Genomic DNA, 24,913 nt, shown 5'->3' on the forward strand with positions numbered 1-24,913 from the left:
TCTGGTCTTAATTTCTTTTCGTCTTAATTTCCACCTGTCACTCAATATTCCGGCGCGGGGTAAGTGTGAAACCTCTTTGCTCATAAAGTGATTTGCTGATGCCTTTATCGCCAAAAACACCATATTATGCTTCCCACCCACCGCCACCGCCGGTTTGCTGCAATGCCACCCAGCACCTGGAAACCGCTTTCTGAAGCGGTATTTCACCGACAGGTCATTTGGACTGAGGAGACTCATGCCTGGGCTCTTGGAATGGATCAGGGGATGACCGTGTTTGTGAGAGGAACTCATGCCACTCCTGTGACATTTTAAGGTGTGCTAGAAATCTTCCAGTACCAACCCTAGAGAGGGAGGCATTAAGGAAGTTCACAAAGAAAGTTTGCAGGTATGCCGGAGTTAAGGTGATCATGGGGACCATGGGAGATATATATATGGCTGTGGAGGAGGAGGAGGGGTGTCACTGTCCTGGCATCTCGGCCTAGAATTTCTGCCTGCACTAAAATAGAGCCAAATTCTTTGGTTTGGTATGTATCACATTCCTGGGCATGTGTCCCACTTTCCCCTACTTCAGAGAACCTAGAAACTCTACTTCTGCCTGGGATGCCTGAAATCTGTGAGGTGAGCTTATTTCCCAAGAGAGAAAGTCTAATCCCAGTTATTTGCAGGGCCAGGACAAGGTAAGGCTCTTTTAGCTTGATTTGACAGCCACGGTTTCTGCGTTTGTTCTCTCTGAGATTACATTTCAGACTTAGAAGGTGTGAGGCCTAAAACAAAATCCCAGAGCCTTTATAGAGATCAGACAGCTGGGCTGGGAGAGCCCACAAGTGCTCCTGCTCCCTACTCCTAAAGAGTTTATAGATTTAAACATCTGTTTGTATCACCCCTTCTAGTATCAGCCCATCCTATAAAGACAAATCACGTGAGTTTAAATAGTAGAAGTCTGATATAGCTTTGAGAACTGCTTAGTTATTTTCCTAAATTTCATGACTCTATGACTAATTTGAATTAATAAAATTTCCCTCTAAAAGTTAAAAAAAAAATGCCCAGGCATGGTGGCTCACTCCTGTAATCCCAGCTGCTTTGGGAGGCAGAAAGATCACGAGGTCAGGAGATCAAGATCATCCTGGCCAACATGGTGAGACCCCATCTCTACTAAGATACAAAAAATCAGCCAGGCGTTGTGGCGCATGCCTGTAGTTCCAGCTACTCCGGAGGCTGAGGCAGGAGAATTGATTGAACCTGGGAGGCAGAGGTTGCAGTGAGCGGAGATCACGCCACTGAACTCCAGCCTGGCAACAGAACAACACTCCATCTCAAAACAAAGCTAAAACAGAAGAGTTAGGGGCGGATTTTTATAATTTAATATGTGTTATCTGGGTTTTTCCCGTCATACTTAGTTGAAATCAACTCAGTGTGAAAATAAGAAATTAGGCCGGGCGCGGTGGCTCAAGCCTGTAATCCCAGCACTTTGGGAGGCCGAGGCGGGTGGATCACGAGGTCAGGAGATCGAGACCATCCTGGCTAACATGGTGAAACCCCGTCTCTACTAAAAATACAAAAAAAAAAAACTAGCTGGGCGTGGTGGCGGGTGCCTGTAGTCCCAGCTACTCGGAGGCTGAGGCGGGAGAATGGCGTGAACCCGGGAGGTGGAGCTTGCAGTGAGCCGAGATCGCGCCACTGCACTCCAGCCTGGGTGACAGAGCGAGACTCCGTCTCAAAAAAAAAAAAAAAAAAATTAGAGAGGAGGACTGTGTTTGTGTGTGGTGGGCACAGGTGGGCAATGAGGAATTTATAACATTGGAACACGGAATTTAGGGCAAGATGTGAAAGACAGGCTTTGCTTACTTCAAAATGTTGCCTAAATTTAATCCTGTTCCTGCTAGTCATTCTTAGCCCTGCCTTCCCACTTATTCTCTAGGGAGGACAGGGTGAAAAGGAGGAAAATGCAGCAAGGTGGTTTCTTTAATCCTGATAAACTTGTCTATGGCAAACAGTACACAGAATCATAAGGGTTAATTTAAAAATTAGTAAAAGACTTTTGTGGGAACCTAGAACCCAGAAAAGCAATGTCTTCACCAAACATTTATATATGTAGAATATTCTTAGTTCTCCAGCCTGACAATCTGTTTCCTTTGCAGTGCAGGCACTGATGAACTTGGAAGACAAGTAAACCAATGGATGGCTTCAATATCCTTGAGCCCAGCAAAAGATAATAAAGGGAACTGTTGGAAATAGAGAATTGAAAATATAAACATTCAGATAGAACAATGTCTGTTCATTAAAATTAAAAAGTATAAGTTTCTAGGCCGAGTGGTGGCTCACGCCTGTGATCCCAGCACTTTGGGATGCCGAGGTGGATGGATCACCTGAGGTCAGGAGTTCAAGACCAGCCTGGCCAAAATGGTGAAACACTGTCCCTACTAAAAAATAAAGTTAAAAAAAATTTTTAGCTGGATGTGGTGGCAGAAGCTTGTAATCTCAGCTACTCGGGACCCTGAGGCAGGAGAATTACTTGAAGCTGGGAGGCAGAGGTTGCAGTGAGCCAAAATCGCGCCACTGCGCTCCACCCTGGGCAACAGAGTGAGACTCCGTCTCAAAAAAAAAAGTGTGTAGCGGTGAAACCCCGTCTTTACTACAAAAATACAAAAAACTAGCCGGGCGAGGTGGCGGGCGCCTGTAGTCCCAGCTACTTGGGAGGCTGAGGCAGGAGAATGGCGTAAACCCGGGAGGCGGAGCTTGCAGTGAGCTGAGATCCGGCCACTGTACCCCCGCCCCGGCGACAGAAAAAAAAACAAACCAAAAAAAAAAAAAAAAAAAAAAAAAAGTGTGTAGGTGTCTAATAGATATTCCTAGTAGCTGCTCAGTAGTCTATCTGTGAAATAACGGATATTGAAAGGCATAAGGTCGAGAAAAATAGTTCAAGCTGAGTGTGGTGATGTGTGCCTCTAGTCCCAGCTATGAACTGAGGCAGGATTGTTTGAGTCTGGGAGTTCGAGGCTGCAGCAAGTTAGGATCATACCACTGCGTTCCAGCCTGGGCAACATAGCAAGACCCTGTCTCTAAAAAAGAACAAAACAAGTTAGCTCAGATGCCAGTGGAGACTGTGCTCCTTAGCTTTCTACCCTTTCCACGGCTCCTGAATCCGATTGATTTCTTGACTTTATCATTATAGCTTCCACCCTTCCTGCAACCTCTGCTGCCTGATTATGGTCCTAATTTTACCTTCTCCCTCTCTGATGCATAGGTAAAGGCCTCTCTGTGGAGTAAGGAGATCTTCAGAGCTGTTAGTTTAACTAATTGAGAAGTGTTGTTTCCATTGCCTGTTTTACTCATGTTGCTTCTCTTGTGAACCATTAACTTTAATTGGATATTATTTTTACCTGTTACTGGACCAAAAGTCTCTATTTCATTTTGCCATTGCTCAGGGCAGTGTTCAAATCAGTAAGTGTTGTACAGGTTTTTAGTGTTAGAAGGGATTTCAGAGTTAATCTGTCTCCCATCAAAGCAGGAACACCTTTTAGAACATCACTGAAAGGAGGATTATCCAGGTAATGCTTAATGTTTCTAGTTATTTGGTATTCATTATGTAGAAGGGATCCCATTCCATTGTTAGAAGACTTAAGTCTTTAGACATGTTTATGATTAAAAATTATATCACTTATTGAGTGTTTAACATGTATGAGGATATTTATATATTTAGTATATATATACTGTATATAGAGTATGCATATTTCATAAAATAATCTTATATGGAAGATAGCCTCCTATTTTTAGAGATCAGAAAACTAAGGCCTAAAGAAATTAAGTAAGTTAAGTAACTTGCCCAAGAGCATATACCAAGTAAGAGGTAGAGCTAAGGTTCTAACTCAGGTTAAAAATTCTGAGTTGAGAAAAAAATCAGTTGAAGCCATTTAAACAACAAAATAGCTTACTGGAGACTGGGAAGTTCATAGGTAGTATAGCTTCAGGATTGATTTAATGTAAAAATTCACTGTTGTTAGATCTGTGGTTTTGTTTCTCTGGAATTTTGCTATCTGTGCTCTCCTCCACGTGTTCTTGTTATTCTCAGACTGGCTTCACTTGGGTAGCCAGTTAATTTTCTGAAGCGCCTAGGCTTGCATACCTATTTACCCATATCCAGGGGAAGAGAGCCAGTGACTCCTTTCTCAGTCAATGAACAAAATGTTTGAGCTTTGGGTCACAATCATGGTTATTCTTGGAGTGAAGATACTGATGGGGAGGAAGCATGAAGCCTCTGGAGTGCTGTAGATATGTTCCATATCTTGATCTGCATGGTGGTCACACAGGTATATATAGATGTAAAAATTCAACAAACTTTACACTTAAAATTTGGGTATTAACTGTATGTAGGTCAATCTCCACTCCTCTACAGACACATCCTGACCACCACTGATTGGACCAAGAAGTTAGATCATATGCTTACATTTGAATGAATTTTTGAGGTAAAGTGAATGTGATGGAATCACTAATTAAGGCTTTCTCCTGAACTGGAGGTAAGGTCAGTAACACCCAACCTAAAGTAAGGGCTGCTACCCAAATGGGGAAGAAATAAAAGGGGGCAATAAGGAGGTAATTATAAAGTCCTCACCTAAGAGTGTGTCTGGCAAAAAGGCCAAGATGGGGAGAAGGCAAATGAATTGAATGTCCAGAATAAACAAATCTATGAAGACAGAAAGTAGATTAGTGGTTTCTTGGGGGTTGGGGAGGGAGGAATTGAGACTGACAGATGATAGGTATACAGTTTCTTTGGCAGGTGATGGAAATGTTCTGGAATTAGATAGCCTTGAATAGTTCAACAATATAATATGTTTTAAAAAACACTGAATTGGGCCAGGTGCAGTGGCTCACGCTTGTAATCCCCGCAGTTTGGGAGGCCAAGGAAGGCAGATCACCTTAAGTCAGGAGTTCGAGATGAGACTGGCCAACATAGTGAAACCCTGTCTCTACTAAAAATACAAAATTAGCCAGGCGTGGTGGCAGGTGCCTGTAATCCCAGCTACTTGGGAGGCTGAGGCAGGAGAATTGCTTGAACCCGAGAGGTGCAGTTTGTGGTGAGCCAAGAGCGCACCATTGCACTCCATCCTGGGCAACAAGAGTGAAACTCCATCTCAATAAAATAAAAAATAAAAAATAAAAAAGAGCTAGACTGGAGCATCATCCATTGAACTTGGCAATCAGAATACAATAAACATCATAAAACATAATAAGGAAGCATTATTTCATAAATCTTACATATGTTATCCACAAAGGAGATGCTCTTGAGTAGCTTTGCTCAAAGTGTGATCTGAAGACGAGCAGAATTGGCTTCATCTGGTGATTTGTTAGAAGCGTAGAATCTCTTTCACTATCACAACACTAAAAAATAAATAATTTAAAAAATAAGTGTAGAGGCTGGGCACGGTGGCTTATACCTGTAAACCCAGCACTTTGGGAGGCAGAGGTGGGCGGATCACGAGGTCAGGAGTTCGAGACCAGCCTGACCAACACGGTGAAACCCCGTCTCTACTAAGAATACAAAAATTAGCAAGGTGTGGTGGCACACACCTGTAATCCCAGCTACTCAGGAGGCTGAGGCAATAGCATCACTTGAACCTGGGAGGCGGAGGTTGCAGTGAGCCGAGATCACGCCACTGCTCTTCAACCTAGGCAACAGAGTGAAACTGTGTCTCAAAAAAAAAAAAAAAGGATCTGAGGTCCCATCCCCCTGGCCTATTAAATCAGGTAACGTAGCTGCACATAAAAGATTCAGAATGGTTAGGCGTGGTGACTCATGCCTGTAATCCTAGCACTTTGGGAGGCCAAGGCAGGTGAATCATGAGGTCAGGAGTTCAAGACCAGCCTGGCCAATGTGGCGAAACCCTGTCTCTACTAAAACTACAAAAATTAGCCAGGTGCGGTGGCAGGTGCCTGTAATCCCAGCTACTCAGGAGGTTGAGGCAGGAAAATCGCTTGAACCTGGCTGGCAGAGGTTGCAAAAAAAAAAAAAAAGATTCAAAGGCATTGCTTTATAGGTATTTGATGAATATTCCTTCCTTCCCTTTTTCCCCCAACACTACACAGATGTACCCTCCTGACTTTTTTTTTCTTTTCTTCACTTTTCCTTCTTTTTTCTTTTCTTCCTTGTTACTTTCCCTCCTTTCCTTCCTGCCTCTGCCTCTGCCTCTCTCCCCTGCCCCTTCTGTCTTTCTTTCTTTTTCCCACACAGAGCTGGCTGTGCAGGAGACTGGAGTTTTATTATTATTACTCAAATTAGTCTTGTCTCGTGACATTTCGAGATGGAGTATCACTCTGTCGCCCAAGCCGTAGTGCAGTGGCACAGTCTCTGCTCATTACAACCTCCGCCTCCTGGGTTTAAGCGATTCTCGTGCCTCAAGTAACCGCGACTACAGTTACAACCCACCACGCCTGGCTAATTTCTGTATTTTTAGTAGAGGTGGGTTTTTTGCCATGTTGGCCAGGCTGGTCTTGAACTCCTGGCCTCAAGTAATCCGCCCCCTTGGCCTCCCAAAGTGCTATGATTACAGGAGTAAGCCACCGTGCCCGACCTGAAAGAAGCTTTTCTAGCATACATTTTCTCTATAAGGCACATTACAGCCTTCTTGTTCTAAAACCACCACACAACACTTTGGCATTAAGCTTAAGAGCCGTTTTAAACATTGAAATCACCAACAAATAGCCCCACAACACAAAAGGTGCATCACTAGATAGACCTTAAAAAAGACACTGGCCGGGCACGGTGGCTAACCCCTGTAATCCCAGCACTTTGGGAGGCTGAGGCGGGCGGATCACAAGGTCAGGAGATTGAGACCATCCTGGCCAACATGGTGAAACCCCGACTCTACTAAAAATACAAAAAATAGCTGGGGTGGTGGCACGTGTCTGTAATCCCAGCTACTCGGGAGGCTGAGGGAGGAGAATCACTTGAACAAGGGGGTCAGAGGTTGCAGTTAGCTGAGATCGCCACTGCACTCCCGCCTGGTGACACAGCAAGACTACGTCTCAAAAAAAAAAGACACTTACTAATATTTACACCATGAGAGCTGCAACAAGAAGGCAGAGCACTGCCTTGTTCCACCTCAGCTGGGAACATGTGTATCAGGTGACTCAAACTTGTCACCTCTCAATACAAGTCTGTGAATGACCTCAGTAGCACTGTAGGTATTGATTTTGGGTTACAAACACATTTAGTGACTAGGCAAATCCACTAATACAGAACTCACAAGTGTCGAAGACTGACTGTAAATGCTGTGGTAGTTTGGAGCCTCGGGCTATTTTGACCTTGTGACACTGCCATCTCAACATGTAGTTTCTAGGTTGCCTCAACAGCGAAGAGATTGTTGGAGGCTCATTTGCTAGCTCTTAAATTCTTTGGTCAACCACAGTCCATTGAACAGAACTAATCACCTGAGCCCACCTAACTGCAAGAGATCTGGGAAATGTGAGGAACACCTAGATATCTAGTAAGCAATTAATATTTCAGTTACAAAAGCCAAAACAAAAAAAGAGAAAAATAATTGTTCTTTACAAAGGGAGGCATCTGGCTGAGTGCGGTGGCTCATGCCTGTAATCCTAGCACTTGGGAGGCCGAGGCAGGCGAATTGCCTGAGCCCAGGAGTTTGAGACCAGCCTGGGCAATGTGGCGAAACCCTGTCTCTACTAAAAATACAAAACAAGCAGTTGCACATGGTGGTGCACACCAATAATCCCAGCTACTCAGGAGGCTGAAGCATGAGAATTGCTTGAACCCGGGAGATGGAGTTTGCAGTGAGCTGAGATGACACCACTGCACTGCGGCCTGGGGTGACAGGAGTGAGACTCCAGTTAAAAAAAAGGCTGGAAGGAAAGCCAAGCTCATCCTAGCACTTTGGGAGGGGTCGAGATCGGGTGGATCAGCGAGGCAGGAGATCTGAGACCATCCTGGTTAACACGCAGGGCCTCGTTTCAAAAATACAAACTAGCTGGGTGAGGCAGGGAGTGGTGCCCAGGTCCCAGTTGGGAGGCTGAGGCAGGAGAATGGCGCGGGATTGGAGGCGGAGCTTGCAGTGAGCCGGACTGCTGCACTCCAGCCTGGGAGATGAGCGAGATTCTGGCCTCAAAAAGGCATCTGGGTTTTTTGTTATTGTTTTTGTTTTGAGACAGAGTTCTCCACTCTTGTTTCCAGGCTGGGAGTGCAGTGGCAATCTCGGCTCACTGCAACCACCACTCTACCAGCTCTCAAGCAAGGCTGACCTCCTGCCCCTCAGCCTCCCAAGCAGCTGGGACTACAGGCACAGCATGCCACCACGCCCAGCTGATTTACTTTTAGTAGAGACAGGGTTTCACTATGCTGGCCAAGATGGTCTCAATCTCTTGAACTCATGATCCCACTCACTCTGGCCTCCCAAAGTGCTGGGATTATAAGCGCTGAGCCACCAGGACTGCTAGGGCAGGCATCTGCTCTGGCTGTGGGCAGAGAGTGCCCTGTGGGAGTTTTGGGGAGTGAGGATGTTTCAGAGTTCTCAACTCCTGTGGCTCCCTTCCTAGGTATATCCATTCTAACTGGCAGGATCATGAGGTTCTAGCTATCACCAGTCTTATCCATTTCCATTTTAGCAGGACATATGATTAATTTCTGTTCTGACCTCTTTGTAATTTAAATTTGCTGGTTGTTCTCTGTTTCCATTTGGTCATCTGTAGGTTGGAACTTGTCTCGCTCTTGTTGAACTTTATCAAATTATAAGCAATAACCAATACACTCAAATAGCCTGGTATATTTGCCATAAACCCTAAGCACTTCGCCCTCAGTTTGCACATAGTCTGAATCCTTAGCAGCAAGAGAATTGCTTAATCAACGGCTTACAACAGCAGAACATGGACTGCCAGGAAATTTTCCATGCTGAGTTGAGGGAATCGTCACTGTTTCTCTCTCTGGTTGACTCAACTAGTTCCATATTTGTTCTGAAGGTCTTTCACTCAAGATACAACTTCCAGATAATCGTTTATGTCTTCATTAGAACTCCTTTAGTTTCAAGTAGAAAAAATCATCTTGAGCTATTCTAATAAAGTAATAGTAACATTGAGTGAATGTTTATTCTGTACCAGTGTCTGGCACGTAATAAGTGCTTAATCTTTGTTGAATGAATGCTAGACATTGCACTAAGCACTTTAAATGCATTATCTAATTTAATCCTCACAAAAACTCTACACTAGGATTTTTTCCTTTTTACAGTAAAAACAACAACAGCAACAACAACCACAACAACAAAAAATTAAAAACAGAGATTTAGAAGCTGCCCCAGGACACACAGCTAGTAAATGCTGGAACCAGGGTTTGAACCTAGACCATCTCATTTTTTGCTACCCTATGAGGAAAAAAGAGAATTTATTGTAAGAGGGTTGTTACAGAATGAAGGGCAGAAATTCAGAAGGATTACAGGATGTGCTGGAACCGGAAAGCTGTTGGGAACTCGGGTCATATTCTCCCTCAGATTCATCTGTCTGCTTTTTAGACTAGATGTGGTATCCTTGATGGGCAAAGGGAATGTTGGTAAAATTACACAACAGATCATTTCACGCATCTCAACTTTTGATTTGCCTTGGAAAATCCCATCATTGCTCCCAGCTGTCTTGTGACCCAGGTTAAGTCATTCCATTTCTTTAGGCTTCAATTCCCCTGTCTATAAAATGAGAAGTTCTTACCAGAGGATTCCTCAGGTCTCTTCTGTGATCCTGGGAGGCCGAGGCAGGAGGACTGCTTGAGTCCACGAGTTCGAGGGTGCAGTGAGCTAGGATAATACCACAATATTCCAGCCTGGGCCACAGACCAAGACCCTGTCTCTAAATAAATAAATATATAAAAATAAAACTCCGTGATCCTAAGTGAATCTTCTAGGTCAGAAGCACATTAATAATGAAGTTCCATGTGTGAATTTGAGGGAGAGAATGGGGAAGGGTTCTAGGGAAAGGAGGACAGAATGAAAGTTTGGGTGTAGCTTCAGTGTTGAATTGCTTTTAGAGTTGGTGTAAGTGAAGGCCTTTGGGGAGATATAAATGGGGAATGGAAAAGACTTCTAACCCTGGCCTAGGGCGGTGGCTCAAGCCTGTAATCTCAGCACTTTGGGAGGCCGAGGTGGACAAATCACTTGAGGTCAGGAGTTCAAGACCAGCTTGGGCAACATAGTGAAACCCTGTCTCCACCAAAAAATACAAAAATTAGCTGTGCGTGGTGGTGCGTGCCTATAGTCCCCAGCTACTTGGGAGGCTGAGGCAGGATAATCGCTTGAACCAAGGAGGCAGAAATTGCAGTGAGCCAAGATAATGCCACTGCAATCCAGCCTGGGTAACAGAGTGAGACTCATCTCAAAAAAAAAAAAAAAAAAAAAGGAAGAAAATGGTGTTGTGGCTCACACCTGTAGCGCCAACATTTTGGGAAGCTGAGGTGGGCAGATCACTTGAGGTCAGGAGGTCAAGACCTGCCTGGTCAACATGGTGAAACCCCATCTCTACTAAAAATACAAAAATTAGGCAGTAGTGGTTCACACCTATAATCCCAGCTACTCGGGAGGCTGAGGCAGGAAAATCGCTTGAACCAGGGAGGCAGAGGTTGCAGTGGTGAGATAGCCCCACTGCACTCTAGCCTGGGCGACAGAGAGAGAGTCCATCTCAAAAAAACCAAAACCAAAAACCCAAAAAAAAACAAAAAACAAAAACAACAAAAAAGACTTCTAACCCTGACCAGACCAGATTATTTTGAATGACATCTCTTTCTCTCTCTGTTCCATGAGCAGTTCTGTGTGTAGGGAGATCAGTCCCTGTGCGTAGTGATTGAATCTGGTTTCTCTCTTCTTGGCTCAGAGTTTTTGAGAGGGCTTTCACTTAGGCCACAGAGAAAGAACCAAATAATAGGGGGTCCCAGGGGGAAGGGAAAACCAAAACATTTGAATGGCCTAATGAGCAAGTCACATTTCTCTGGGTCTGTTTCCTTATCCATAAGTTGAAAAGTTTGGTCTATGTGATCTCTGGGGTACTGCTCAGCTCTTGACACTCTGTGGTTCTGGGTAGTGAGTGGAAAGCAGCTTTCCTCTTCCTGAATTCTCCATCCTTGGACCAGACCTCTGTCTTCATTTCTCATCTATTTATACCTTGCTGCCCAGTTTCTTGCTCCTGGGCATCCTTTCTTCCTCAATTTCTTCAAATCCTACTTGCTTCTTAGCTCCTTCATATCCTCTTTGTTTTCTATGTTTCTGTAGAACCCCAGATTACACCCTTACACACCTCTTCTCCAGTTCTCCATCTCCATGTCTGCCTATTCCTTTCTGCATCACGGGCTCATAACTCAAGCAATCTCCTTGGGTTCCTCTGAGGGGCCCCTGGGATCCCCTATCATTGGTTCCTCTCACAGAAGCATACCCTTCTCCAGAGCCAAAGGATCAGATATTCAGTGGCTCAGGTAACAAACCTGCTGTCAGGTTACAGATATTGTTTCCTGAAAGACCACACTACAGTGTCAGTGGAGCCTCAGGCTGCCTGCAGTGCCCTGCCCTCACCTGGCTATCCCACACAGTTGAGATTAACCAGAACTCCCCTCCGGTACCAGTGTTCACCTGGAAACATGGCTCTGAGCCTCTGGCCCCTGCTGCTACTGCTGCTGCTGCTGTCCTTTGCAGGTGAGAAGAACAGGGAACAGAACTGGGGATGAGGAGGAGGGTGGCTGGAAAAAGACTTTTAAGAATGTGGAGGTTAACCTGTTAGATAGAAGGACAAAGGAGAGAGGCAGAGACTTATGCAAAAGGAAAAAATGAGGGCTAAGAAAAGCAGGCCAAGACTTACTATGGGCCAATGAAAGGGGTTCAGCTGACCATCCCCTCACCTCATCTTTAGATCCAGGTAGAGAACTGTGCTCAGAGGCAGGGTTGAGTTTGGGCTTTATGTTCCTCCCCTTTAGTGACCTCTGGTTTCTCTCCTTACAGTGACTCTTGCACCTACTGGGCCTCAGTCCCCGGACCCTGGTCTCTCCTTCCTGAAGTCATTGCTCTCCACTCTGCACCAGGCTTCCCAGGGCTCCCTGAGCCGCTCACAGTTCTCTACATTCCTGGCCAACATTTCTTCTTCCTTTGAGCCTGGGAGAATGGGGGAAGTACCAGTAGGAGAGCCCCCACCTCTCCAGCCACCTGCGCTCCGGCTCCATGATTTTCTAGTGACACTGAGAGGCAGCCCGGACTGGGAGCCAATGCTAGGGCTGCTGGGGGATCTGCTGGCACTGCTGGGACAGGAGCAGACTCCCCGAGATTTCCTGGTGCACCAGGCAGGGGTGCTGGGTGGACTTGTGGAGGTGCTGCTGGGAGCCTTAGTTCCTGGGGGCCCCCCTACCCCAACTCGGCCCCCATGCACCCGTAATGGGCCCTCTGACTGTGTCCTGGCTGCTGACTGGTTGCCTTCTCTGCTGCTGTTGTTAGAGGGCACACGCTGGCAAGCTCTGGTGCAGGTGCAGCCCAGTGTGGATCCCACCAATGCCACAGGCCTCAATGGGAGGGAGGCAGCTCCTCACTTTTTGCAGGGTCTGTTGGGTTTGCTTACCCCAACAGGGGAGCTCGGGTCCGAGGAGGCGCTTTGGGGCGGTCTGCTACGCACAGTGGGGGCCCCCCTCTATGCTGCCTTTCAGGAGGGGCTGCTCCGTGTCACTCACTCCCTGCAGGATGAGGTCTTTTCCATTCTGGGGCAGCCAGAGCCTGATGCCAATGGGCAGTGCCAGGGAGGTGAGTGTGGCCAGGGCTGGGGCTGGGATGTGGCAGGGCAAGGAAAGTGAAACTGGGGTAGTTCTCTTCCTTACTCTTTCCGTCCTAGGTAACCTTCAACAGCTGCTCTTATGGTAAGTAAGAGGGGACCAGTTCTGAGGGATTGGGCCTGGAAAATCTAGAGGTGGAGAGCTGACGACATCAGCCTCTAGAGAGGAAAACTGATGGGAGGAGTGTGGTTTAGTGGTTTTGGAGTGTGACTGTCTGGGTTGGTGTCCCAGCTCCACGTCTTCCTAGCCATATGACCTTGGGCAGGTTACATAATCTTTCTATACCTCAGTTTCCCCATTTATAAAATGAGAATGATAATATTAGTTACCACAGAGTTGTTGCACCCGATTAAATGAGTTGATACTGTGTGTGCAAACAACTTAAAACAGTGCTGGCACATAGTGCTTAATAATGTTAGCTAGTAAAGATGGGATTTGGAAAATAAGGACACAGCTGGATTCCTCTACCCTCCTCCTATTTCAGTACGACAGTGCCAGAGCATAGTTAGACATATTGAGTTGCTGAGCAGATTTCTTAACGGGAAGCCCGCTGAGGGTTGTGTGTAAGCTATCTGAAAGCATATGAAGAAAGGAGACAGAAGGGAGCCAGGTGGACAGAAAGCATTCCAACTGGGGCTTCTCCTAGGTGATTTTGGAGCTTGGCGGGGCAGCTCTCTCCTTTTTGCCCTGTCGCAGCATTTCAACCAGTAATGCCTAAACTCTCAGGGACCTCGCTTGTAGAAAAGCCTATGCTTGCCATGCCCCTTGAGGGCTCTGGGTCAGGGTCAGAATCTTCAGCCAGAGGAAATGTGAACTGACCAGATCCTGCCTGCTCCTCCCTCTGCACCCAGGGGCGTCCGGCACAACCTTTCCTGGGATGTCCAGGCGCTGGGCTTTCTGTCTGGATCACCACCCCCACCCCCTGCCCTCCTTCACTGCCTGAGCGCAGGTGTGCCTCTGCCCAGAGCTCCTCAGCCCTCAGCCCACATCAGCCCACGCCAACGGCGAGCCATCACTGTGGAGGCCCTCTGTGAGAACCACTCAGGCCCAGCACCACCCTACAGCATTTCCAACTTCTCCATCCACTTGCTCTGCCAACACACCAAGCCTGTCACTCCACAGCCCCCTCCCAGCACCACTGCCATCTGCCAGACCGCTGTGTGGTATGCAGTCTCATGGGCACCAGGTGCCCAAGGCTGGCTACAGGCCTGTCATGACCAGTTTCCTGATGAGTTTTTGAATGCGATCTGTAGTAACCTCTCCTTTTCAGCCCTGTCTGGCTCCAACCGCCGCCTGGTGAAGCGGCTCTGTGCTGGCCTGCTCCCACCCCCTACCAGCTGCCCTGAAGGCCTGCCCCCTGTTCCCCTCACCCCAGACATCTTTTGGGGCTGCTTCTTGGAGAACGAGACTCTGTGGGCTGAGCGACTGTGTGGGGAGGCAAGTCTACAGGCTGTGCCCCCCAGCAACCAGGCTTGGGTCCAGCATGTGTGCCAGGGCCCCACCCCAGATGTCACTGCTTCCCCACCCTGCCACATTGGACCCTGTGGGGAACGCTGCCCAGATGGGGGCAGCTTCCTGGTGATGGTCTGTGCCAATGACACCATGTATGAGGCCCTGGTGCCCTTCTGGCCTTGGCTAGCAGGCCAGTGCCGGATAAGTCGTGGGGGCAATGACACTTGCTTCCTAGAAGGGCTGCTGGGCCCCCTTCTGCCCTCTCTGCCACCACTGGGACCATCCCCACTCTGTCTGACCCCTGGCCCCTTCCTCCTTGGCATGCTATCCCAGTTGCCACGCTGTCAGTCCTCTGTGCCAGCCCTTGCTCACGCCACACGCCTACACTATCTCCTCCGCCTGCTGACCTTCCTCTTGGGTCCAGGGGCTGGGGGCGCTGAGGCCCAGGGGATGCTGGGTCGGGCCCTACTGCTCTCCAGTCTCCTGGACAACTGCTCCTTCTGGGATGCCTTTCGCCCAGAGGGCCGGCGCAGTGTGCTACGGACGATTGGGGAATACCTGGAACAAGAAGAGGAGCAGCCAACCCCACCAGGCTTGGAACCCACTGTCAACCCCAGCTCTGGTATAAGCAAGATGGAGCTGCTGGCCTGCTTTAGTGTGAGTGCTCTGCCAGAGGGAAAGCTCCTAGAACAGTGAGAAGGCCCTCCAGGGGAATTCCTCGTGTACTCAGAGGCGGTAGTGTGGGGCAGTAGTTGAAGCACACAGCTCTAGAGTCACACAGGCTTGGATTTATATCTTGGTTCTGTGACCAGCCTTGAATGAGTTATTTAACTTCTCTGAGCAATATTTTTCTCATCTCATTTATAAACTAGGGATGATACTGGTATATGAGATAATACATGCTGTGGGCTTAGCACAGTGCATGATACACAAACGTGCAATAAATATTACCTTGTTATTCTTTTGGGCTCTTTTACTCTCCCGCTTTCTGCACCAGAAAGAAAAAGGATCAAGTTAGAGGACTCTTGATTTTTTTCCTAGAGATTGAGAATTGGAGGCTGGCAGAATACAGGAAGATAAGGCAGGAATGAGAAAGATTCAGGGACACTACCAATCAGAAAACTTTGGTTCTAGGTTCAACTGTGCCACAAATTACTGTGATCTTAGGCAAGCAATTTCATTTAGTTTTTCTGGGCTTCAGTTTTTACTCTGTAGAATGGAGGGGTGGGAATATGTTAAACACCGTAATTCATTCACTGAATGCCTATTATATGCAAGGCACTTTGCTAGGTTCTGTAGGATATATAAAGATTCCTTACTCCATTTTGGGGCTCCATTTTTCAAGCCCTGGGCCCAGTAAAATGGAATTAGATAGTCTCATAGTATTTGGTTCAGGTCTGCAAGTATTAATTGATCCAACTATGGACCTGGCATGGGAGAGGGTACAAGAGAAATTAGAGATATGATCCTGGACCTAAAAGAGCTTAATATCTGAAGAATCACAGTTGAGATGAAGGACGAGCATCCCAGCAAGTGGAGTTGGAAAGCCTGGGGGAGCTGCAGGAGAGACAGAGAAGACAGCTCTGTTGGCATATTGTCTTTCTTCCCACCAGCCTGTGCTGTGGGATCTGCTCCAGAGGGAAAAGAGTGTTTGGGCCCTGCAGATTCTAGTGCAGGTAACAGGTGGAGGGCCCATGGGTGGGCTGGGTGACAGCCATGGCCAGAGGTCCCTGCCCTGTGAGGCCATACCCACCATGACCTCCTATTCACAGGCATACCTGCATATGCCCCCAGAAAACCTCCAGCAGCTGGTGCTTTCAGCAGAGAGGGAGGCTGCACAGGGCTTCCTGACACTCATGCTGCAGGGGAAGCTGCAGGTGAGCATAGAGAAAGAGGGGAGCAAGGGCACCTGGAGCCTAGTGTTCAGAGGGCTTGCCTTAGTGGGAGGAGGAACTCCAGAGAGGAAGTGGCAGGGATACTGAGCATCTCCAGAGGCAGAATCCATTCCTGTGCCCCCACAGGTACCACCATCCGAGGAGCAGGCCCTGGGTCGCCTGACAGCCCTGCTGCTCCAGCGGTACCCGCGCCTCACCTCCCAGCTCTTCATTGACCTGTCACCACTCATCCCTTTCTTGGCTGTCTCTGACCTGATGCGCTTCCCACCATCCCTGTTAGTCAACGACAGTGTGTAAGGTTCCTGCACCACTCCTCCTGCTCCTGTCAGAGTCAGGCCAACCCCATCCAGCTGGAGCAGCTCCTTCCGGAGCTCCTGTTTTTTTCTTTCATGCCAGATGGGTATTGTGCCAACATCGTAACAAGGTTTGAGAGAGGCGCATCTCATACCTGAGTGTGAAAACCCAGTCATGATGCTAATGAACTACAAAAGGATCAGAGAGGTCCTCTCTATAAAACCAGGGAGAGGCCGGGCGTGGTGGCTCACACCTGTAATCCCAGCACTTTGGGAGGCTGAGGCAGGCAGATCACTAGTTCAGGAGTTCTCTGGCCAATGTGGTGAAACCCTGTCTCTACTAAAATACAAAAATTAGCCAGGCTTGGTGGTGGGCGCCTGTAGTCCCAGCTACTTGGGAGGCTGAGGCAGGAGGATAACTTGAACCCGGGAGGCAGAGGTTGCAGTGAGCCAAGATCGTGCCACTGCACTCCAGCCTGGGCAACAGAGCGAGACTCCATCTTAAAAACAAAACAACAAAACAAAACAAAAACAGAGAGAGTCTCCTTCCTATCTAGACAGCAGGGCTGCAGAGGGTCAGGGGAAAACAGTTTGGAAGAAGACAAAGGGTTAAGACCCATTACTCCTCGTAGCCTGGCTGCCATCCGGGATTACAGCCCAGGAATGAGGCCTGAACAGAAGGAGGCTCTGGCAAAGCGTCTGCTGGCCCCTGAACTGTTTGGGGAAGTGCCTGCCTGGCCCCAGGAGCTGCTGTGGGCAGTGCTGCCCCTCCTCCCCCACCTCCCTCTGGAGAACTTTCTGCAGCTCAGCCCTCACCAGGTATGAGAATCATCTTCTTTATTTGACTGGCCCATCTTCTGCTAGTGGGGACGGGAGTCAATGGCGTGTCTCTCAGTGGTCCCTCCCTGCAAGAACCCCACAGTGACCCCAGTGCGAGCTAACTTCCCCCATCTCAGATCCAGGCCCTGGAGGATAGCTGGCCAGCAGCAGGTCTGGGGCCCGGGCATGCTCGCCATGTGCTGCGCAGCCTGGTAAACCAGAGTGTCCAGGATGGTGAGGAGCAGGTACGCAGGTGAGTTGTGGGATCAGTAACCAAGGCCAGAGTGGAAGAGGTAGAGAGAGGAAGGTACAGGTGTCATGTTGGGTAGGTGTTCTAGGAAGGAAGGGGCAAGGGAGTAGGCAGTGGCCCCAGGCAGCACAGAGTTCCAGGAGAGGTCTATAGATGGTGCCCCTGTGTAGTGGTGTAGTGGTCAGAGTGCCCAGTGTATGTACCCACACGGTCTGCTGCTAGGCCTGCCTTAGTGCTAGTCTCAGGGACCACACGAAGGTCAGCTTCATGCCCTCCTCAGGCTTGGGCCCCTCGCCTGTTTCCTGAGCCCTGAGGAGCTGCAGAGCCTAGTGCCCCTGAGTGATCCGATGGGGCCGGTAGAACGGGGGCTGCTGGAATGTGCAGCCAACGGGACCCTCAGCCCGGAAGGACGGGTGAGCCCCTCAGCACAAGCCTAGAAGACTGTGGGCTTCCCGTGGGTCTGCGTGGATGGCTTTCCCATTGTGTCAACTTGAGCACAGTGGTGCCAGGCCCCCATCCCGCTTTTGCAACCTCCATTCCTTACTCCATGGCCATTCTTACCTGTTACCACCTCTTCCTGGCCCTTCCCTATCTGGTCTGTGGCACCCCAAACACACCCTTTGCCATTTTGAACCTAATCTACTCCAGTCCAATCCCTAGTTCCAAACCCTAGCCCAAGCCCTGGGAAATTCAGATGTGGGATTAGAGAGGAAGTTCAAGGTTCATCTGTCTTTTCTCTCCAGTCCTAACCCTTCTTTGGTTACAGGTGGCATATGAACTTCTGGGGGTGTTGCGCTCATCTGGAGGAGCGGTGCTGAGCCCCCGGGAGCTGCAGGTCTGGGCCCCTCTCTTCCCTCAGCTGGGCCTCCGCTTCCTGCAGGAGCTGTCCGAGCCCCAGCTTAGAGCCATGCTTCCTGTCCTGCAGGGAGCTAGTGTTACACCTGCTCAGGTTTGCCTCTCTCACTCCCTGGCATGCACCCTCCATCCCTGCTTGAACCCTGTCAAGAGAATCCCATTCAGGGATAAAACCAGCCCCTCCTTTCCCTGGGTGAACAGTAGAGGTAAACTCTGTCCACACGAGGACACCTTCATTCCCTTTTCCTCAGATCAAGAAGGGACCTGAGTCACTGAGGATGGTTACTGGGGATGTTTAAGAGGGAGTGGGAAGTTTTGGAGGGTTTGCCTTAGGAACCCACTTAGGACCTGGCTGCTGGGTCCTGAGAGCTGTTGTTTTTGGTCCCATCCCAACACAGGCTGTCCTGCTGCTTGGACGGCTCCTTCCTAGGCACGATGTGAGTAGCTGCAACCTCAGCCTCTCGCCAGAGGTCTCTATCCCCCTTTCCCCTGGCTTCTGCATCTGCCCCTGCTCTCTCTCCACTCCCCTCATACTTATTGCCTTGCTGCATTGTGATTGTTGTCTTCCCCACCACCCTTCCCTTCCTCTTCAGACCTCTTGTTTCTCTTGCTCCTTAGCTATCCCTGGAGGAACTCTGCTCCTTGCATCTTCTGCTGCCCGGCCTCAGCCCCCAGACACTCCAGGCCATCCCTAGGCGAGTCCTGGTTGGGGCTTGTTCCTGCCTGGCCCCTGAACTGTCACGCCTCTCAGCCTGCCAGACTGCAGCACTGCTGCAGACCTTTCGGGTATGAGAGTAGCAAGGAGGATGAGACAATCAGGGATACGGGCTCTCTCTGGTTGGGAGGAAGGCGTCTTCCCTGAGGCCAGGGAAGGCCTTTCATACCTCCCCACTTACACACACACACCCAATTCTCATGCAGGTTAAAGATGGCGTGAAAAATATGGGTACAACAGGTGCTGGTCCAGCTGTGTGTGTCCCTGGTCAGGTAAGTGTGAGATCTCCCAGCTGAGCTCCTCTCCCCATTTTGGGGCAGTTTCATATGGCTGGTGCTGCCTCCCCTACTACCCTGCAGTGGCCCTGAGAGTTCTGGTTAGCTCTGTACCCATTAGCAGCCCTCCCCAGTTCCAGATGCAGGACAGCATGATCCGCCCACATTGTCCTAGACTAATGTCAAAGCTGCGAGGGCCTGAGAAATCTTCCAGGCCACCCACCCTGCTTTCAGCTGAAAAGACCAAGGCTCAGAGAAGCTAAGGGACTTTGTTCGCCTGGTGCCTAACTAGCAGCAACACCTGACCACAGCAGCCTGCAGTGTGAGGCTCTTAGGCGTTTATTGCTACAGTGGCAAATGCCATTCCACTTCTGTCCCAGCTTTGGTCCCTTTCCACCCCCATGGTTTCTTTTCTCTGAGTGCCAAGTCCAGACTCTCACCTATCACTACACTGCTATACCCATCACTGCCAGCAGACTATTCCCACCACCTGGCCAGACTGCCTGCTTCCCCTGCTCCCATTAAAGCTGCTACAACTCCAAAGGAGTCTTCCACTCTCAGGGGAAGTGCTGGAGACCTTAGGCCCTTTGGTTGGATTCCTGGGGATAGAGAGCACACGACAGATCCCCCTACAGATCCTGCTGTCCCATCTCAGTCAGCTGCAAGGTTTCTGCCTAGGAGAGACATTTGCCACAGAGCTGGGATGGCTGCTATTGCAGGAGTCTGTTCTTGGGTATGGACCTTCGAGAACTTCAGATTCTAACTCATTCTGTACCCAATCCCTCAACCACCATCATCAGTGGCAGCCTGTTCTATATTCTTAAGGTCCCTTGGAGCCCTGTGTCCCAAATCCTAGCATGTCCTCTTTTCCCCTTCCTTTTCCTCACAGTTCCCTCAGCTCCCCAGCCCCCGATTTTCTTCCTGTCCCCAGGAAACCAGAGTTGTGGAGCCAGGATGAAGTAGAGCAAGCTGGACGCCTAGTGTTCACTCTGTCTACTGAGGCAATTTCCTTGATCCCCAGGGTGAGATGAAGGAAGAAGGGAAGGGAGTAAATGCATAGAGGGGACTGGTGAGCTGGTTATGGGGACCCATGGCCAAAGAGGGCAAAGGATATGAAGCCTAGATCTAGGGGGAGACTGCGAAACAGAGACCGGACTTTGGAATTACAGCTACAGCAGCAGGCCCTGATCTGTCCAGATCTCCCTACTCTCCTTCTACCTTCTCATGCAGGAGGCCTTGGGTCCAGAGACCCTGGAGCGGCTTCTAGAAAAGCAGCAGAGCTGGGAGCAGAGCAGAGTTGGACAGCTGTGTAGGGGGCCATAGCTGGCTGCCAAGAAAGCAGCCCTGGTAGCAGGGGTTGTGCGACCAGCTGCTGAGGATCTTCCAGGTGAAACTACCCAAATACTCATATGTCCAGCAGGATGTACAGTGAGTGTCAAACAGTCTGGGTTCTACATGTGCTCTTCTCTGGGACTGGGTTTTCTAATTTATAAAGCAAAGAGGTTAGAGGGATGATCTTCAGATCTCTTCTAGTTCTATAATTCTATAGCTTTGGGAGTTTGTAAACTATTAAGTTTTCTTTTAGCCTAGAACTTCCATTTTCCTGCTCTCTTGTCTCTTTAAACAGCTGACAAAGCTCTAGCTCGGCTAAGTGTGGAGCTCTCTGCTGGGGAGATCCCTAGTAGCTTTGAAGGAGACATTGTGAGGCTCAAGAACTGGGTTCAAATTCAGCTCTGCCATTAAATCCCTGACCAACGTCCTCAGTCTTCCATCTATAAAACAAGGGACTTGGCATCTCCAATCACGTCTTGTTCTATTAACTTCTAAGCCCTGTTCATCTTACTCTGTAATATTCCCTCGATCCCTACTTGCCACAGTGCTCCATCCTCCAAAGGTTGGAAGAGTCATTCCATCTACAGATACCTCCTGGCCCTGCCTTCCCCCTTCAGAACCTGTGCCAAATTGTGCAGATGTACGAGGGACATTCCCAGCAGCCTGGTCTGCAACCCAGATTGCAGAGATGAAGCTCTCAGACTTTGAGGACTGCCTGACACTATTTGCAGGAGATGCAGGACTTGGGCACAAGGAATTGTGGGCAGCATGGGGAAAGCAAAACAGGTTAGTGATGGAGAGCCAAGTAAGGTCGGCCATGAGGAAGCTCTTTGAGTGTGATGTAGGAGAAGAAGAGAATGGAAAGTTGGATGAGAGGTGGGGGAAGCAGGAGATAAAAGAGTTAGAAGATTTGGGTCACAAGTAGGAAGTGAGGGGGGATAAATATTGAGGAAAGAGAGCTAGTATAATGAATAGAGGGAATATAGCAGTGGTTACCAAATTTTAATGTGTATCACAATCATTAAGAGAACAGATTTTTTTCTTTATTCTTTTTTTTTCTTTCTTAAAAAATAATGGCATGCCTCATGAATTTGTGTGTTATCCTTGCGCAGGCGCCATGCTGATCTCTGTATCATTCCAATTTATTTATGTGTATGTGCTGTTGAACTGAGCACAGGAACAATGCCAGTGCCGATTACCATGCTAGATTGACTTAATAAAAACCTTTGGGGAGGCTGGACGCAGTGGCTCATGCCTGTAATCCCAGCACTTTGGGAGGCTGAGGCAGGTGGATTGCTTGAGCCCAGGAGTTTGAGACCAGTCTGGGCAACATGGTGAAACCCTGTCTCCACTAAAAATAGAAAAAAAAATTAGCTGGGTATGGTGGTGTATGCCTGTAATCCCAGCTACTCAGGAGGCTGGGGTAGGAGAATCCCCTGAGCCCAGGAGGTAGAGGATGCAATGAGCCGAGATCGCACCACTGCACTCCAGCCTGAGTGTTAGAGCAAGACCCAGTCTCATAAGTAAATAAATAAGCCTCTGGGGGAAGGAGTCCAGACATCTGCATCTGCTTTTTTTTTTTTTTTTTTTTTTTTTTGAGACAGAGTCTCACTCTGTCACCCAGCACGCAGACTGGAGTGCAGTAGTGTGATCTTGGCTCACTGTAACCTCTACATCCTGGGCTCAAAGGATCCTCCTGCCTCAGCCTCTCAAGTAGCTGGGACTACAGGTGCACACCACCACACCTGGTTAATTTTTGTATTTTTGGTAGAGATGGGGTTTTGCTATGTTGCCCAGGATGGTCTTGAACTCCTGGGCTCAAGCAATCCTCCCACCTCAGCCTCCCAAAGTGCTGGGATTACAGCTGTGAGCCACTGTGCTGGGCCTCAGGCATCTGTGTTTTAATAAGCGTCTCTATGTCTGATGCACATAAAAGTGTAGCACTCATGGACTAGAGTTAGTCTGCTCTTCTTTTCCACTGACTGTAATGTCTTTCAAAACACGTTAGAGGAACTGTAAGGCAACTGTCTCATTTGACAGTGGAGGAAACTAAAGAAAAGGCAGGTGACTTGCCTAGAGTTATACAGCTAAGGGCAGAGGCAAGACTTAAAACCCAGCATTCTGACTCCCAATCCACTGCTTTTCCACTCACATTGTTCCTCTCTTTCTCCTAGTTGTGGGGTCCCCCCCGGGGATTTCGTCCTGAGCAGATCCTGCAGCTCGGTCGGCTCTTAATAGGGCTAGGAGATCGGGAACTACAGGAGCTGATCCTAGTGGACTGGGGAGTGCTGAGCACCCTGGGGCAGATAGATGGCTGGAGCTCCACTCAGGTAACACCTTTCCTCCTCCCTACCACTTCCCAAACACCCATCCCACAGACCCAGCCCTGTAGATCATCTAAAGCCCAAGGAATTTTTTCCTGTGACCCTACCTGGTCATTCTTTCTATCTTTTGTTGATACCCTCTACTAGTGACCTTCAGGACTCTGATTTATTCACTCTGAGGCCCTGAACACATAATACTGTCTCCTACCTCTTTTCCTGGAGGCCTCTTCTTTTTCTATCCTTTTCTTTTCTGAGTCCTCAGCCTTCCCCGTGACTCTTTAGGTCTTAATAGTAACAGAGTGTAACCCAGCAACACCTATCACTTCCCTGTCCATTCATTCTCCATAACTTTTCTCCTTCCCCTCTGCCCCCAACCCCCACCCCAGCTCCGCGTTGTGGTCTCCAGTTTCCTACGGCAGAGTGGTCGGCATGTGAGCCACCTGGACTTCATTCATCTGACAGCGCTGGGTTATACGCTCTGTGGACTGCGGCCAGAGGAGCTCCAGCACATCAGCAGTTGGGAGTTTAGGTCACTTGTGAAGGGGCTGAGGGTGGTGGTGCTGAGGTAAAGGTGGACTTACTGGGCAAAGAAGGATCATGAAGGTCTGGTCCCATGGAGGAAGGGAACTCATCTGAAGCCATCTCTTCCTTTGTTTCATGACCACAGCCCCTTTCGCTGAAGCTGAATTCTTCTTCCTTCCTTCCCACTGTTCTACAGCCAAGCAGCTCTCTTCCTGGGCACCCTGCATCTCCAGTGCTCTGAAGAACAACTGGAGGTTCTGGCCCACCTCCTTGTACTGCCTGGTGGCTTTGGCCCAATCAGTAACTGGGGGCCTGAGATCTTCACTGAAATTGGCACCATAGCAGGTGGGGAGCTGGGCTACTGCTGGTGCAAGTTGGTTTGGTTTCTATACCATGGGTGGACTGGATGGAAGACTGCCCTGCAATTCTTAAGTGGGGACCTGAGAGGGTGTTTAAATAAGGGGCTAGAGACATACTGGGGAAGGTCTATGGTAGGGCACTTTGGGAGTAGTTAGAGAAGGTCTATCTGTTTGAAGAGAAGGAAGGTGAGTCTAAGACAATGTTTGGATGCCACTTGCTTCAACAGCTGGGATCCCAGACCTGGCTCTTTCAGCACTGCTGCAGGGACAGATCCAGGGCCTTACTCCTCTTGCCATTTCTGTCATCCCTCCTCCTAAATTTGCTGTAAGTATTAATGGACTGGGGTGACCACAGGAGAGCCAGGGCCCAACTGGCATGCACTGATTCCTACCCCTGCCCCCAGGTGGTGTTTAGTCCCACCCAACTATCTAGTCTCACCAGTGCTCAGGCTGTGGCTGTCACTCCTGAGCAAATGGCCTTTCTGAGTCCTGAGCAGCGACGAGCAGTTGCATGGGCCCAGCATGAGGGCAAGGAGAGCCTGGAACAGCAAGGTGAGTTCCCAGCTGCACAGCTTGAGCCTCCATCTCCTGACCCCGAATCAAACCCCTCATCTGGTGCTGTCTGGCTCTTAGAGTGCACCCAGGGAGATCCCTGGAGTGAAGGAGTCTACAGGCAGAGCGCTAATTTCCAAGTATCAATGTTCCTGGAGAGCAGAGTTGTGATATGACTCCCATTCCCTGTCTATTATAGGTCGAAGTACAGCCTGGGGCCTCCAGGACTGGTCACGACCTTCCTGGTCCCTGGTATTGACTATCAGCTTCCTTGGCCACCTGCTCTGAGCCTGTCTCTACAGTAGAAGGAGATTGTGGGGAGAGAAATCTTAAGTCATAATGAATAAAGTGCAAACAGAAGTGCATCCTGATTATTTTCAGAAGCTGATGAGGAATATGGGTAAAATGTTAATGCTTTCCACCCACCTGAGAATCAGTGTTCCCAGGATGCCATATCTGGAGTCTCTTTCCATCATAAATAATCCC

The 24,913-nt window shown here is 48.9% G+C and overlaps 1 protein-coding gene and 2 non-coding genes across 3 annotated transcripts; 1 reads left to right on the plus strand and 2 right to left on the minus strand.

The window, feature by feature from the left end:
- The first annotated feature begins 10,628 nt into the window (after positions 1-10,628).
- LOC100997699 (stereocilin-like) lies at positions 10,629-24,792 on the plus strand. Its single transcript, XM_031668771.1, is given in 24 exon segments — positions 10,629-11,666; positions 11,970-12,755; positions 12,844-12,868; positions 13,636-14,893; positions 15,850-15,912; positions 16,009-16,113; positions 16,258-16,424; positions 17,057-17,243; positions 17,381-17,496; positions 17,774-17,906; positions 18,260-18,442; positions 18,747-18,785; positions 18,967-19,134; positions 19,270-19,335; positions 19,815-20,071; positions 20,270-20,360; positions 20,569-20,725; positions 21,288-21,460; positions 22,845-23,000; positions 23,381-23,523; positions 23,713-23,861; positions 24,103-24,200; positions 24,280-24,427; positions 24,627-24,792. Coding segments are annotated over 24 exon segments (4,812 nt in total). The 5' UTR covers positions 10,629-11,611; the 3' UTR covers positions 24,716-24,792.
- LOC116276260 lies at positions 16,522-16,625 on the minus strand. Its single transcript, XR_004185684.1, has one exon. It is a non-coding gene; the product is annotated as a small nucleolar RNA U13 (small nucleolar RNA).
- Positions 21,738-21,845, minus strand: LOC116276022. The gene has a single exon (XR_004185481.1). It is a non-coding gene; the product is annotated as a U6 spliceosomal RNA (small nuclear RNA).
- Positions 24,793-24,913: the final 121 nt, after the last annotated feature.

This window comes from Papio anubis, chromosome 7, assembly GCF_008728515.1.
Source record: "Papio anubis isolate 15944 chromosome 7, Panubis1.0, whole genome shotgun sequence".
NCBI classification, from domain to species: domain Eukaryota; kingdom Metazoa; phylum Chordata; class Mammalia; order Primates; family Cercopithecidae; genus Papio; species Papio anubis.